Raw genomic sequence first — 14,853 nt, 5'->3', positions numbered from 1 at the left:
TTCATCTGTCGATGGGCACCTTGGCTCTTTCCACAGTTTGGCTATTGTGGACATTGCTGCTATAAACATTGGGGTACACGTACCCCTTCGGGTCCCTACATTTGTATCTTTGTGGTAAATACCCAGTAGTGCAATTGCTGGATCGAACGGTAGCTCTAATTTCAACTGTTTGAGGAACCTCCATACTGTTTTCCAGAGGGGTTGCACCAGCTTGCATTCCCACCAACAGTGTAGGAGGGTTCCCCTTTCTCCACATCCCCGCCAACATCTGTCGTTCCCTGACTTGTTAATTTTAGCCATTCTGACGGGTGTGAGGTGGTATCTCATTGAGGTTTTGATTTGGATTTCCCTGATGCCGAGTGATGTTGAGCACTTTTTCATGTGCCTGTTGGCCATTTGGATGTCTTCTTTGGAGAAATGTCTGTTCATGTCTTCTGCCCATTTCTTGATTGGATTATTTGTTCTCAAAAGTATTTTTTAAAAAAACATTTAATGGGAAAGGACTCTTAAGGCAAGGTGTCCCCCCTCCCTCAACAAATCACAAAAGAAATTTTAAATTATGGCAGAAATTCTATTTATTGAGAAAACTGTTTTTTAAAAAATGAATCTTACCTTTAAATTCAGAACAGAATGTTTATCATCTGATTAAAAAAAAAAGAGAGAGGAAAACTTTTTTTAAAGCAGATAAAGACATCTGACAACTCAGAACAGCATGATCATAGGAACTTGCCTTCTACCAATGAGCTGAACAAGGCCCAGGGTGGGGACAGCCTTCGCAAGGTTACACAGCAAGCTGGTCTGGACAAGGCAGGGGGCCTGACTGAACTGCTCATCTCTCTTCTGTTAATTTGGGAGCACCTCCAGTGGCTCCCATGATTACAGAACCAGGGCCAAGTCCTTGGGAGTGACTCTGAGCCCTCTCTGCCTTTCTGACACGGCCCTATCCCCTATTGCCCAAATGTGCCCCAAATGTACCACCTGCTGTTCCCCACATGTGCCAAGGCTCCACTCCTCTCTGCCTAGAAGTAGCATCTGACCTGGTCAGACAAATAGTTGTTCCTTGAAGCAAACCACCTTGGCGATACAAAAGCAAACAAATCTCGCTCAGTTACTCTCCATTTACAAATACACATTCGGGATGAAGGCACTTCTTGAGGAGGGTAATCTTATGCCCTAGTGTGAAAAATTGGTTGTTAGTTTCTACAGTCAATTTACAGAGCAGAAATAACTGGATGAAAATAAATTAGAAACAAATGTGCAAAATCCAACAGAATTCAGAAACACAGACAAAAATCATAAAAGATTGTAAATCTACTTCCTGGTTCATTACAATTACCAACACTTGAATGATAATCACTGAAGAAATTATTTTTGACCAAAATGTCAGCTTGCCCCACTATCTGTAACTAAACGTCTGATCAAATGTCCTGGGACAGTCTAGACTGGCACACCCATTGAAATCTTGCCTTGTCTTTCCGAATACGGCCTAACAAAGCCTCCTCTACCTGCCACTTTTTCCAGCCAGCAATGTTGACCTCTCTCCTGGCCTTTGTGCTACTTCTGCCATGCGCCTCCGCCCCGGACTACAGCTCCCCAGCTGCACGTCCTGCCCTGCAAATGGGATGGGAGGGGAGTGGCCCATGGTGGCTCCATCATCTCTGGCACACAGTAGGTGAGCAACTGATGAGCAAATGTTTAAACTGATAGAAAAAGATTTTGCATTTTTATTTTATTTTTTTAAAGATCTTATTTATTTACTTGACAGACAGAGACATAGTGAGAGAGGGAACACAAGCAGGGGGAGAGGGAGAGGGAAAAGCAGGCTTCCCGCTGAGCAGGGACCCCAATGTGGGGCTCAATCCCAGGACCCTGGGACCATGACCTGAGCCAAAGGCAGATGCTTAATGACTGAGCCACCCAAGCACCCCAAGATTTTGCATGTTTATTTATTGTTTTTTTTTTATTGTTTATTTATTGCTGCAATAGTCTTTGCTTTGGTATCTTACAATTCTGCATCAGACCTACTGCCTTCATATTTAATGAACTCTTGGATGTCTCTCCCCTTAAATTCTTCACCAGACAAAACTGGGAAGGGCAAGGGATTCACGAAGAAGAATGGCAAAATGCTGCCGGCAACAGAGGGTGGGTGGTAGCCACATGGGATTTCCGCTGACCACTTTCTTTAGTTTTGTACGTTTGAAAGGTCTCAGGATAAAACGTTTTAAAAAGGGCAATTCAGGGGCGCCTGGGTGGCTCAGTCGTTAAGCATCTGCCTTCAGCTCAGGTCATGGTCCCAGGGTCCTGGGATCAAGCCCCACATCGGGCTCCCTGCTCAGCGGGAAGCCTGCTTCTCCCTCTCCCCCTGCTTGTGTTCCCTCTCTCACTGTGTCTCTCTCTCTCAAATAAAGTATTTAAAAAAAAAAAAAGGCAATTCACCTAGTTTCCTAAAGAAAATCATCATTTCTATTCTATTGTATCTTAGTCACCAACTTTTCAGAAAAAAGAGCCAGAATCGGCATCACCCAAGTTCACTTTGATACTTAATGTATGTACAATACATTGGGCTCTGGGTAAAATATTTTATTTCCTGTTTTCTCATTGATCATTTCCCAAAAACATTTCTAGACTCCTCGCCCTTCTCATTTCTACAGTCTGCCAGACAAGTGGCATAAACTATTCAAACAGCAAAAGTCTCCCATCCTGGGCATCCTACTGTGTACAAGATGCCATGTTAGGCACTACCCCCATCCTCATAGAAGAGCCACACCATGTGAGCACAGTCTTGCTGTCAAAAATGCTAATAATACAGATAAATCAAAACTCCCCCATGATCCGAATGCTTTGAACCGTTCCCCTCCCAAGAGGTAACCATGGTTATCAACTGGGTATGTTTCCTTTCAGATATATTTGAACATATAAAACATAAAATAGTCAAACACACCACCCCTCCTTCCACCTCCTTTATATATAACAGACATCAGCGGGCAGGGAGGGAGAATAACATGGGTATAGACCCAGTGGCAGAAGGGAACATCATGCAGTTGAAGAGGTAAGAGAGCCCCGGTGTGGCTGGAGAATGGCCAGCAGGGGCAGGCCCAGCAGGTCTGGTAGGCTATAGGAAACCAGCGAAGAGATCTAAGTAAAAAGGGTGTGGGGGCCCATGGGGGGCAGACAGGGATACTACTAGATACTACATCGTGTTTTGACAAGATTCTCTGGCTGCTACCACAGGAAGAGACAGTGGGCAGTCCATATGTACCCATATATCTGCTGGGCATAACATACAACAAAGGGTCCTGGAAGCACGCAGGCAGGGCGTGACTGCTTAGAAGAGCAAACGGCCTAGACCGGCCTTGGGGACCCCAACATTTACTGGGCAGGGAGAGGAAGATGAGCCTGCAAAGGAGATGAAGAAGGGTTACCCAGAGAGGCACGAGGAGACAAGGAGCACGGGATGTCATGAAACCAGGAGGGAGATGGATTTTAAGACTGCGGGAGCAATCCTCTGTCTGGAGGCTCCTGAGAAGCCACAGAAGATGTGCCTGTCAGGATGAAGGTCAGCAGCTTGGGGGAGTCATGGAGACAGAGCGAGCCAAAGTGCAGTGTGTTCAGGGGACGCCGTCAAATGAGGGAAGGGAGAAGGTGTGTAGAGAGCTGTCTTTTGATAAACTGCGCTATGGAGGAGAAAGAGAAAGCACAGTGGGGTGGGAGGGCATGACTGGGATCAGAGGAAGGCAGGGGACAGTGTCCATGAATCTGGCAGCTCCAACCAGGGGACTGGTATCTTGACCAAATGACTTCAGCCTCTGGTCTCCTTGGCCAATTGCTAGGGCGCAGGAGGGCGCACGTGGCTCGCAGAGCTTCACAGCTTTGGCCTTTAGACAGGATTATCAGCCAGCAGGATAGGATAGGGCGGCTTTCCAGTGAGTTCTGTTAGCAGGACACAGCTAACTTCTCCACTAGCCCGTGGGCCACTGCAACGCCATCCCCAGCATTGCATCTGGGCCTTGGGTGACCCTCCAAATGTGTCTCTTCCTTGGGTGCCCTATGTATGCGTTAAGTGTACGGGAGCGGCTCTTCCCTCTCTCTGCTACAGCTGTCTCCTCTAGACTTCTCTCTAGCCCTTCGCAGGCAACCCTGTGATAGGTGATGATTCTTTATATTAAACTTTCCCTGTTCAGATCACCATGTGCTTTCTGTCTCCTGATTGGATTCTGACACAATAACACACCAGGCCATGGGCAGCACAGACGTCAGAAAACGGATGGACATATGTAAACACAGGGAGATATTCAGGGTGTGTGTAGGAGAAGAGGCAGGTAACAAAATGATGTGTTTGTTACACCTGCATACATCCTAAATTATTAAAATTATCTACGACAGTACAATTACGTGCATTTATGTATTTCTGCATTTCAGGGTTCTGGGTTTTTTTTTTTTTTACAGTGAGAAAGTATTACTTCTGTAATTTAAAAAGAAACTTTTTTTTACATGAATTTAATATTCATATAGATTTTCCTACAGGGATAAAACATGCCACCTGACCAGCTGGTGTTTTCTGGTCCAGGTATTACAGGGCCAGCATTCTGCTTTCCAACTGGTCCCTGTGAGCCTGAGCAGCTCTGAGCGTCCCGACAAAGCAGCTGTCAGTGCTCACTGTGTGTCGGGTGTCCTCACCTGTACATGGAAGCCACCTCTTAGGAAGCGGACAACTGTCTGGAGCCACGAGGAAGGAGCGTGTAGAGCGTACAGCCTGAGCCATAATCCTCCCCGCCATGTGCCCTCTCATGGCTGACAGAACAGACAAAATGGACTCTTAAGTGAGCACCTGATATGTTAAAGACAACCTAACAGCCAGGCTAGTAGCCAGGGACTAACTTATCTCCAGTGAAAACAGAACTCAGGAATATTTCCACTTACAATCACAGAACCATGGTGTGGGGCTACAATGGTTATATGCTCAAAAAATTCACCAATAGTTATTGCCACAAAATGCTTTTATATATATATATATATATATATTTTACCTTTTTCTTGTGTACGTTGTGTTGTAAGAGGCAAGCGTTGAAACCCATCCTGGTCAGAAATATTTTCATCATCTTCACTGTCCACCCCATGTGACAGTGGAACCTTTTTGTTACAAAAGACAAAAGAACATGTGATAAATGTTATCTGTTATCAAATTTCCTCCGACCAAACTCAAATGTTTATTCGATACCTCCTCCACAGCCACCTGCCGCTGAGACACAAAAGGACCACACCCAGCAGGGCTGGATGCAACCTCAGGTCCCTCCGGAAAAGCCTGGTAGCAAAGGCAATGCTGTCCAAGCTATGCTTAGGCCAAGGAGAACTCTGTGTCCCACCCATGTCACCTGGACCACCTGCCTTCCTCACTCCTGCCAGGGACGAGCCCAGGAAAGGGAGCTGCATCTAGCCTACTCAGGACAGCACCCAGAACCATTCCAGCTGGGTACTGATGCCATGTTAGCCATCACTACGTGGGCCAAGAACTGCCGAGCTGCTCTGGGAGAAGCCTCATCCAGGTCACTGTGTGGGCTCGAGGCCTGTCAGGTCTGCTAAGTTTGCTGTCTGTGTGAGTTGTGTAAATGTTGTTTCCTGAGGGAACAGAACCCTCCCCGCCACTGTCCTGTGAGGGTGTCCTACGTAGGTACCCTGAATGGTGGCAGGGCTGCAGAGCTGGTCCTTACAGACCTCCCCGTGAGGAGCCTGAGACAGTCCCACTGGGGCAGAGGCTGTCTGAGGGGAAGAGCAGTGAACCAGGTCTTATACAAGAAGCCATGACTGGCACTCTCTGGGCTGCTGTCCCTTCTGCTATCCTGACTCTTACGTGAAGTCTTGCTCATGTGATAAGCCAGGCCTTGCTGTGCTGTGGGCAAAGGGAGGGCCATTCCCAAGGCTGATAAGAGAAGTGGCAGCACTGACTGGCAAGATGTCCACCAGAAGGGGCGTTTCCAAGCCGAGAGCTAAGGCTGTTAGGCCCACCGGGCTCTGGGAACAGGGCTCCAGGGTAACCCCGCCCAGGAGGGCGCACAGGTCTCCCACTCTACTTAGCTTCTGAAGGAAGAAAAAATGACTTCTCCACTCTTATCTCCTGGGAACCAACTGCCTGGTTCACCCTGTCAGAGATCTATTAAGTGACTCCCACCAAGGAAATGGGAAAGTGCTAAGGGGCCTCAAATACCGCCCTCTCTGCTAGTCTCCGAGGGTGAAGGCTGACCCCATATAGGGCCCTAGATTGTACCTGTGCCACACACTGGTGTCTAGGCGCCGTATGGGCCCACTGGAAATACATCCATATACACATGGCGCTTCCCAGCTCCCTGTTCAAAGAGCGCCAGACAAAACAAGCCAATACCCAGCATCAGGAAAACGAGGAAGTCCCCAAATGGTAGTGCTGCACAGCAGGCTACTGTCAGCCTGGACAGTGAACCAAGCACCACGGCACACGACAACTGAAGACCCTCAAACGCTCCAAACAATACAGGCTGTCCTGACTAAAATCACAGCGTTTTCAGAGTAGGCAAAACTAAGGTGATTCTCCAAGAGCTGATCAGCTCTGGGAGTCGGGGCAGTGGTGAACTCTGGGGAAGCAGTGACCTCTTCTCCGTCACAAAGGGAACCTTCTGGGGTACTGGTAATGTCATTTTTCTTTTTAATCTGAATGGTAGCCAATTTATAAAATTTCACTGACCTGCACATTTATGGTCAATGTACCTCTGTGTATAGTTAATACACCGATTAATAAGCCTAAAGAATCTGTGACCATATCTTAAAAACCTCTCTAATTTAAAAGTTTGAATTTCAAACATTTTTTAAACTGCCAGATACTTCTGAATATAAAAATTACCTTGGTGATTCAAACAAAACCTTTAGAAGAAATGGAAGGAAGAAGCAGGCCAAACCGGCCGCAGCCCTGACGTCAGAGGTGCTAGGAATGGCCTGTCCGCACGTGCCTGCAGCACCTGTGCCAGGCTCCTTCACACTCTTCCTGGGTGGTCTAGCACCCCAGATTTGAGAGAGGAACATGTACATGCTATAATACCTAGGGTAATTTTAGGTGGGGAAGAAAGGTATAATTTGCAACCTAGTAGAGGGAAAGAAATCAAACTGAAAAAGTCATCAATTCAAAGAAAGGCCAAAAAAAAAAAAAAGAACTAAGGGGAGAGATAGAAAAACTAAAGATGACAATGTTAAACTCAAATATACCCACATACACCTTAAATATAAAAGGACCAAATGCTTCAGTAAAAAGACAAAGGAAAAGTTTGTCAAACCCGGTTTACAAAAAACTATATGCTGCAGTGATAAATGGAGGAGTAGTGTGGTATGTGAATTGTATCTCAGTGAACTTGTTTTAAAAAACGATATGCTCTTTACAAGACACAGATAAACATGAGGACAGAGAAAGGCTGAAATTAAAGGATGGAAAAAAAACAGGTCATACAACCATCAAACAGAAGAAACATGGAAAATGTCATACAAAATAGATGTTAAAGCCAAACACATTCTTAGAGATAAAAAGGTTCACTTTATAGTGACAAAATATCCAATTTACCAGGAAGATACAGTTTTAAACCTGTACACACCTAACAATGTGGTTGGATGCAAAGGAACACATGTTCTGGGATTTCACGCATATAAAGTTCAAAAACATGCACTAGTGATCAGCGATGTCAGAAGCCTTCTATTACTTGGAGGAAAAAACCTGCCAACACAGCTAGGAAGCTGCAAGTATGGAATCTTTTTTTTTTTTTTTTTAAGATTTTATTTATTTGACAGAGACAGAGAGAGAGGGAACACAAGCAGGGGGAGTGGGAGAGGGAGAAGCAGGTTTCCCCCTGAGCGGGGAGCCTGATGTGGGGCTCAATCCCAGGACGCTGAGATCATGACCTGAGCCGAAGGCAGCCGCTTAATGACTGAGCCACCCAGGCGCCTTGCAAGTGCGGATTCTTATAGCTTCAAGAGTTTGGCAGCTGGGAGACCAACTACCTGGGTGTAGTCCACTATTCCTTGGCCTCCAGCAGAGATTAACCCGAATGACACAGGGCCCAGCCCATGGGGCGTGGCCACCTTCCCGGATGCCTCTCCTCACATCAATGATGCTAAGGTAAGAACCCCACCCCAGATACATTGTATGTTATCAGAGGTGGAGCAACAGGAGGGTCCAGCTAGCTCCATCTTGGGGTAAAGTCAAGAGTGTGGTAAGAATTTGCAGTGAACCAAGAACTAACTCCGGTTTTCTGGTGGTTTTGTTTTGTTTTTGTTTTTAAGTAGGCTCCATGCCCAACGCGGGGCTCAAACTCACAACCGTGGATCAAGAGTTATATGCTCTACCAACTGAGCCAGTCAAGTGCTCGCAAGAACTAACTCTGAAAGGGACTGTTCTGACGTGCAAGGTAGAAGGACCTCCGGAGGTCCAACACCATGCTTGACTAAGGGTTTGGGGATCCGTGTTTCCTCGCCTGCTGCATGAAGGAGACCCCACACCGGAAGATGGCAGAGCTCACTCTCTTGGTGGCTTCTGCACATTGGCTGGAGGGACCACTTGGTGCCCTCCTTGCTATCCTGGCCTTCTGTGACCAGTGGGGGTGAGGCTCCTGCAGAGGTGCTAGTACTGGTGGAGCAGAGTCAATAATCTCCATGCACAAAGACTGACGGGGATATTTCTATCTGCACCTGGACATGGACATGCAAATGCAGAGACTGCAGGAGACATGCCATGGCAGGCACCACTACATCGTCTGCTCAGTAATCGGTGCCCTCTTTTCTCCCTTGCTAAGAGATTCCTGATTTTGTTTGGTGCACATGGACTCAGCCCCAGGGTATGACCCATGGGAATCTTCTTCCCCTTGGCCAGTGACCAGTCAAGGGGTGGCCATATGACCAATGAGACTCTGCTGGGAGGCTTCCAGAAAAAAATGTTCTCCCTAATAAATACAGAGCAGCATAATGAGAAGGCCCTTGCGCCACTTCTTCCTTTCTGCTTTGGGATCAGGAGCAGCTGCACCCACTGGTGACCATGAAGAGGAGGAGGCCAAGGGGATCTCAGGCAGCAGCCTTTGATAGGCAGCTGAAACAATATTAGAATCTCCTGCCTTTTGACTTTGTTAGGTCAGAGAGTTTAAGGTCTACTATTTAAACCTTATGTTTGTTTATTCCATTTCTGCAGCCAAAAAAAAAACCCAACACAGATATCAAAGTGACCACAGAGGCTTCTCCTGGAAAGAGGAGGACTGGAACAGGAACGGCAGGTTTCAGGACAAGCTTGTGCTTTCCATGCACTGTCCAGAGCTTTTATAAGAAACACATAGTCATGCATTACCTGTGTAATGAAAAGAAAAATTTAAAGAAATTGAAAACTAGGGAGACAGAAAGGGGACATTCCTAATCCTAAAGAGTAGCAAAAGAATGTCCACTATTTCTTGGCCTCCAGAAGATTCTAGAGAGGACTGGTTTACCCCTGCATGGGTCTCCATCCAAGCACATGGCAGACACTCAAATATCAGTTTGTTGGCAGGTGGTTGGATGAATACATGGGCAAGTGAGCAAACGTGTGGCACTTTATGACAAGATGCTCTGCAAAGCCACAAACATGTTAGCAAGAATAAGAATAAGGAGAGCTTCGAGAAGATTCTGCTCATGAATGCTATTCAAAAATAGTAACAAGGCATTTACACTACACTCTCTGCCCTTAAAATCTACTGAAAGCAATCAACAGAATGGGGGGAAAAAAGAAAACAAGAAAACTTAGTCAATGGGCAGAAAACAGTTACCAAATCAACAAAATTTGGAATGGAAAGAGAAGCCAAAAGCTGCCAAACCTCCTGAGACTTCTGGCATGCAGATGCTTGAAAAACCACAAAGCCTCACGGTTATAAAGGTCCACAGTAATGTTCTGACAGGTGCAATGAGAGCGAGGGTACAGTCATCCCCATGTGGCCGAAGTGAGGGAAGGAGAAGCTAAAGGGAGACACCAATGGACAGCCCACCTTTACTGTCCAGAATCCAGCTTCTATTCTCTCCAAGAAATGAAGGACAGCAAAGACTGACATCAAGAACCCAAAGAAGAGATACAGAAGACCAAGAAAAGTGACAAGGCAAGAAAAGATGTGGAAAATAAATTGGTAAAACTAAAAACCAAAAGGAAAAATGAAACCAATACAGAGAAGGTAAAAGCTATACTAGAAGCAGTAACACAGTGACAGAGATGAGGAGGGTACACAGAGCAAATCAGAGAAAGTGACACTGCAAAGAAAAAAGAGGGACAAGTGATTACAGAAAATAGAACAGACATGGAAGACAAAGGACAGCTGACAAATGTATAACTCATGTTCCCAAAGGAGAATAAAACAAATAGATAAGCTTAGTCAATGATAAAACAAAATAGGGAAGGAAATGTTCCCTGAAAACAAAAAAGGGATATGAAAACCTGTGTCTGCAGAATTAAATAACAAACTAAATTTCTGGAAAAAAGGACAGATAATAATACACACCGCAGTGAATTCTGGTGAAGTTACTGAACTCAGGATAACGAACGACCCTACTCAGGTGTCAGGCAGAAGAATCAAGTGACCTCAAAGGGAAAAGCAAGGGGGCCAGAGCTCCTTCCCGTCCCTTTGCTGTCTCTCTCTGCAGTCCCTTCAGAAAGGTTATGTCCTCCGCCGACATGGTCTCACGCCACCCTATACCTTTCCTTTGTAACATTTATTGTAACTGTGATTGACTAACTGGTGATCATGTGACTGCGGACTCTGTCTTACACAGCTTCTCCAGCACCCAGCACAATGCCAGGTCCTCACTGCATGCTCAATCACTGTATGTTGAATTACCAACCTACCCAGAGTGTCCTCCCTAACACAGTCCTTTCTGGGTGCAGAGAGGTTATCTGACTCACCCAAGCCATACAACTGGGAAGTCGAGAAGTGGGGACTTGAACCCAGGTCTCTGAATGCCCATGGCACTGTTCTGTCCACTGGACGCCAGCATAGCGTGAACTGACCACAAATTCACACCCCCCACTTCCCCTCCAGCCTTACTTTTGGGTGGCACCAATAAGAAAACTGCTGAAAACAAGACTTGCTTTCCATGTTAGGCCATTTCTGAGCGGGTGCACACTTCACATGAAGATGTTTGCCCAACTACCCTGAAACACAGAGAGAGGCATGAGGTATAGATTTAAGTCCAAATCGCCTGATTTGGGTAGCTCTGTTTCCTTATCTTTCTAGTTTTGAAAATTGTTTAAAGGATAAAATTATAAATTATTTATCTCAGATTAAAGAATGTCTATAGTAAACACAGAGAAGGCAAGTTTACTTTTTGATATTAAATGTACCCCCAGGCAGTATCTCCTTCAGAGCTGGTGCCATCGAGCGATTAAACAGCATTCTTGCAGGCTCTACACACCCACTTTCCCCGAAGGTATATACTTTAATCATTTCAATTTGAGAATATTTGGCCAGTCTAAGAAATAGTCTCAATAGGCAAAAGGACGATAAACACAAATTTTAATTCTAAACAGAGAAACTTGGTCGCTCTGGTCTGAATCCTGCCTCTGCCCCTGGATGGTTGGTTGGGTAACAACCTTGGGCAAGTCACTTACCCTGTTTCTTCACACACTTAACCCTGAGGGTGTGAAGTAAATGAGATGGTACATATAAGCTGCCTAGCCTGTATTAAATGCTCAGAAAATGTCAATGTGCCTTCTTGCGCCTCTTGTGTCACCCCTGGAGCCCTCTCCCCACCCCCACTCCCAAAAACCTAATGGTAAGACTGGGGGAAAATGAAATCCCTTTCCAGCTTAAAGGGCCCTTTCATTCATGCCAGCTGCAACTGGCCAGGACAAGGTACAGACTCTGATGAGTCCTTCCAATTTGCCATCAGTTCCTAAAAGTCCACCTCTGGCTCCTGGGTTGTATAGGGACAGCGTTCCTATTGGTTGGGATGAACAGAAATGGGGTGACTGGCATGCATACGCTGCTGGTGGGAAGGCAAAAGGACAAAAACTGCTTTGGAGAACAATCTGGCAACATCTGCTGTGACCCAGCACACATAAGTGCATGGACCAAATGTGCGAGGAAACAATCCAAATGTTCATCGGTAGGGGCATAGGAAAAAAGGTAACGTGGATTCATCTCAAAACTGCAATGCTGAGTGAAAAAAGCCAAGAGGTGGAATGACTGGTTCACTATGATGACCTATTTACAATTAAAAAAAAAAAATTGTAGGGGCACCTGGGTGGCTCAGTTGGTTGGGCGACTGCCCGGAGTCCCAGGATCGAGTCCCACATCAGGCTCAAAGCTCAGCGGGGAGCCTGCTTCTCCCTCTGACCCTCTCCCCTCTCATGCTGTTTCTCTCTCACTCTCTAAAGAAAATCTTTAAAAAAAAAAATTGTGCTGTATTTGTTTGCTGACACTTATTTGTGGTAAAAGAATAAAAACACAGACTTCTAGAATGTATTCCAAATCCAAGAGCAGATGACCTTCCAGGGAGGGAGACAAAGAAGATTTCAACCCTAACTATAATTTCATTTCTTTTAAAAAAATCTGAAACAAGAAAAGATAAGCTGTCAATACTTGCTCATCTTGAGGATGAGAATACTAATGTGGTATATTACTTTCTACTTTTCCATTTGTTTTCTTGCTGGGTTATAGAAAATATAGACATTCAGCTTTAATTTAAACTGAAATGTCAGACAGTTTTCCAAAGTGGTGGTACCAGCTCACACACCCACCAGCATTAGACGGTAACCTCACCAACCCTTGATGTTGCTAGTTGTCTTGCTCTACTTTTCACATCTTAAACTAAAACAAAATTTCCCAACTGCACATGGGTCCTGAAGCCACCATGACAGACATGCCTACAAAATAAAATATGTATCCTGCTAATGACAAAGGAGGTAGTTTAGGTTACTTTAATCTCTTTCTTCTATGGGAAATGGGGTAGCAAGCTTTACTTCCAAAATAGTTGAGTGATAAACAACTCTGTCTGTAACCTCAGTGCAAAATACTAGCCAGAAAGTATGCAGACTGAGGGACAGAGGGACTTCCCCTGGGCCTGTGGCAGAACCTGCTCTGGGCTCGGCCGCCACCTGCCTGCTCCAGCCTCCTTGCTGTAGAGAAACCTCATTCTGCATGTTACAGTCTGCATGTGTTAGAAAGTGATGGTTACTTCACAGAAGGACTCCTCAAACTAAGCTCCCTAGGACCACCGAACATATGTTTCAATATAGTGGGGGGGCACTCAATAGAAATATAATCACTCTGAATATCATTTGATGTTGCAAATCTATAATATCGTCACTATGAGTAACACATGTTATAGTGATGGTAAAAGAGAGAAAAGAAAAAAAAATTATGGTGCTGTCTTTTGCCATTAAAGAAACAGCACTATCTAGTTTCCTGAACCCTGGGAGCACGGAGTTGAAACCAGAGCAGCTCGGGCAGTGGTGCAGGAGCGGGCTCCATCAACCTCTCTGTCCCCCGGTCCCTCCCATGTGACGGGGCCGTCAATGCAACCTACCTCACCGAGGCAGTGGGGGCTAACTGCGTGTAAGAGCTTGAAACAGAGACTCCTGTACGGTAAGCACTCAAAGAATGTCCTCTACTACCATGAGGAATGACGATATTCCTCTTCCCGGGCATGAATTTGAAGAAAGGCTGCAACATACTTGTTGATACTGGAAAAGTGACAGGAAAAGTAGCTCTGGGGGCCAAAGGAAAGAGCAGGTTTCCTTAGCACTGGCGGGAAATCTAAATTAAGAATGTGAAGATGTTTATCTTTGTCTCTGAAGGCCCTGTCTTTGAACAATAAAGAAATAAATAACATTAAAGAAATCTGTGGCCTGACCAGATAAAAAAATGAGACTGCCCTTGTTCAGAAAATCAGCCCCCAGAGAAGAGCCACCAAAGGCAGAAGAGAGAAAAGAAAATCCTTACTGATGCCCTCCACACAATTTACGGTAAGTTAAGAGGGTGCAGAAGACATTCTGGAACGTGAGTGGCACCTGATTTCTGTGGGGCATGGCATACACAGCGTCACTGAGACCTCCCTCCGCTTTGCGAGCGCTGGCATCTGCCGACTCCCCGCTGCTCGAGGACAGCTGTGCTTCAGTGTCCTCCTCCCTGTAGCCCAGCATGTCAAAGGACGGCAAAGCAGATCTTCTTCCTGTCTCATGCTGCCAATTTGGTCTGCATTAGAAGGTCGGGAGCAAAATAAATAAGCAAGCCACTGAATACTTCACGTGTATTAGATGCCCCACCATCAAATTATTATAACCACCTTACCAAACATACAGAAGCTAAAGGATTAAGTCATCCACGATCCCATCTCCTTGTACACTTAGCATTTCTTTCTAGCCTCTTACGTAGGTTTTCCTAGTTCCTATCACTGCATACCTACACAATTTGCCTAATTGGTAACACATTTTTAAAGTCAAAACGTAAAAGGTGGGACCCAAGTCGATACACCAGTTTAGGCAGCCATTTTTATGTACTTAGGTTTCTTCCCTCAATTGTCACTGTTACAAATACCTCTGTTATGAACATCTACGTGCAAATAATCTCTTCTGTATTTAGGATCCATCTTATGAATCAAATTAACTGTGCAGTCAACTGCTGAGTCAAATGGTGTGGCTATTTTGGGGGTCTACAGGCATACTGCACAAAATCATTTCACCAATCAACTCCCCAACCTGTGACCACGTTAGTAATAATTTTCCAAAACTTGGCAAAAGAACTTAAATCTTACTGTATAAATCTGCATTTCTTACTGAAATAATATATTTCCATATATATTTGTGTGCAAGTCCTAATTCCTCTGTGGTGAACTGTCTAT

The 14,853-nt window shown here is 45.4% G+C and overlaps 1 protein-coding gene across 7 annotated transcripts in view; it reads right to left on the bottom strand.

The window, feature by feature from the left end:
- The window catches only part of CEP89 (centrosomal protein 89), a 74,549-nt gene that overhangs the window by 51,075 nt on the left and 8,621 nt on the right, over positions 1–14,853 (bottom strand). For 5 of the 7 annotated variants that reach the window (XM_073885097.1, XM_073885095.1, XM_073885094.1 and 2 more), the window contains 3 exons: positions 14,024–14,207; positions 5,028–5,130; positions 613–641 (listed from right to left, as the gene is read on the bottom strand). In XM_073885097.1, coding sequence (XP_073741198.1) covers positions 613–641; positions 5,028–5,130; positions 14,024–14,207 — 316 coding nt within the window. Of the gene's footprint in view, positions 1–612; positions 642–5,027; positions 5,131–6,868; positions 7,064–11,057; positions 11,165–14,023; positions 14,208–14,853 lie in introns of those variants that run through there. The other 2 variants (XM_073885101.1, XM_073885096.1) reach the window with 2 other exon arrangements.

Source organism: Callorhinus ursinus, unplaced genomic scaffold, assembly GCF_003265705.2.
Source record: "Callorhinus ursinus isolate GAN/ISIS: 27379988/994484 unplaced genomic scaffold, GSC_fseal_2.0 scaffold61, whole genome shotgun sequence".
In the NCBI taxonomy this organism is placed as follows: Eukaryota; Metazoa; Chordata; class Mammalia; order Carnivora; family Otariidae; genus Callorhinus; species Callorhinus ursinus.
Note: the sequence above shows the minus strand (reverse complement) of the source record. Positions and strands in the feature narration are given on the sequence as shown.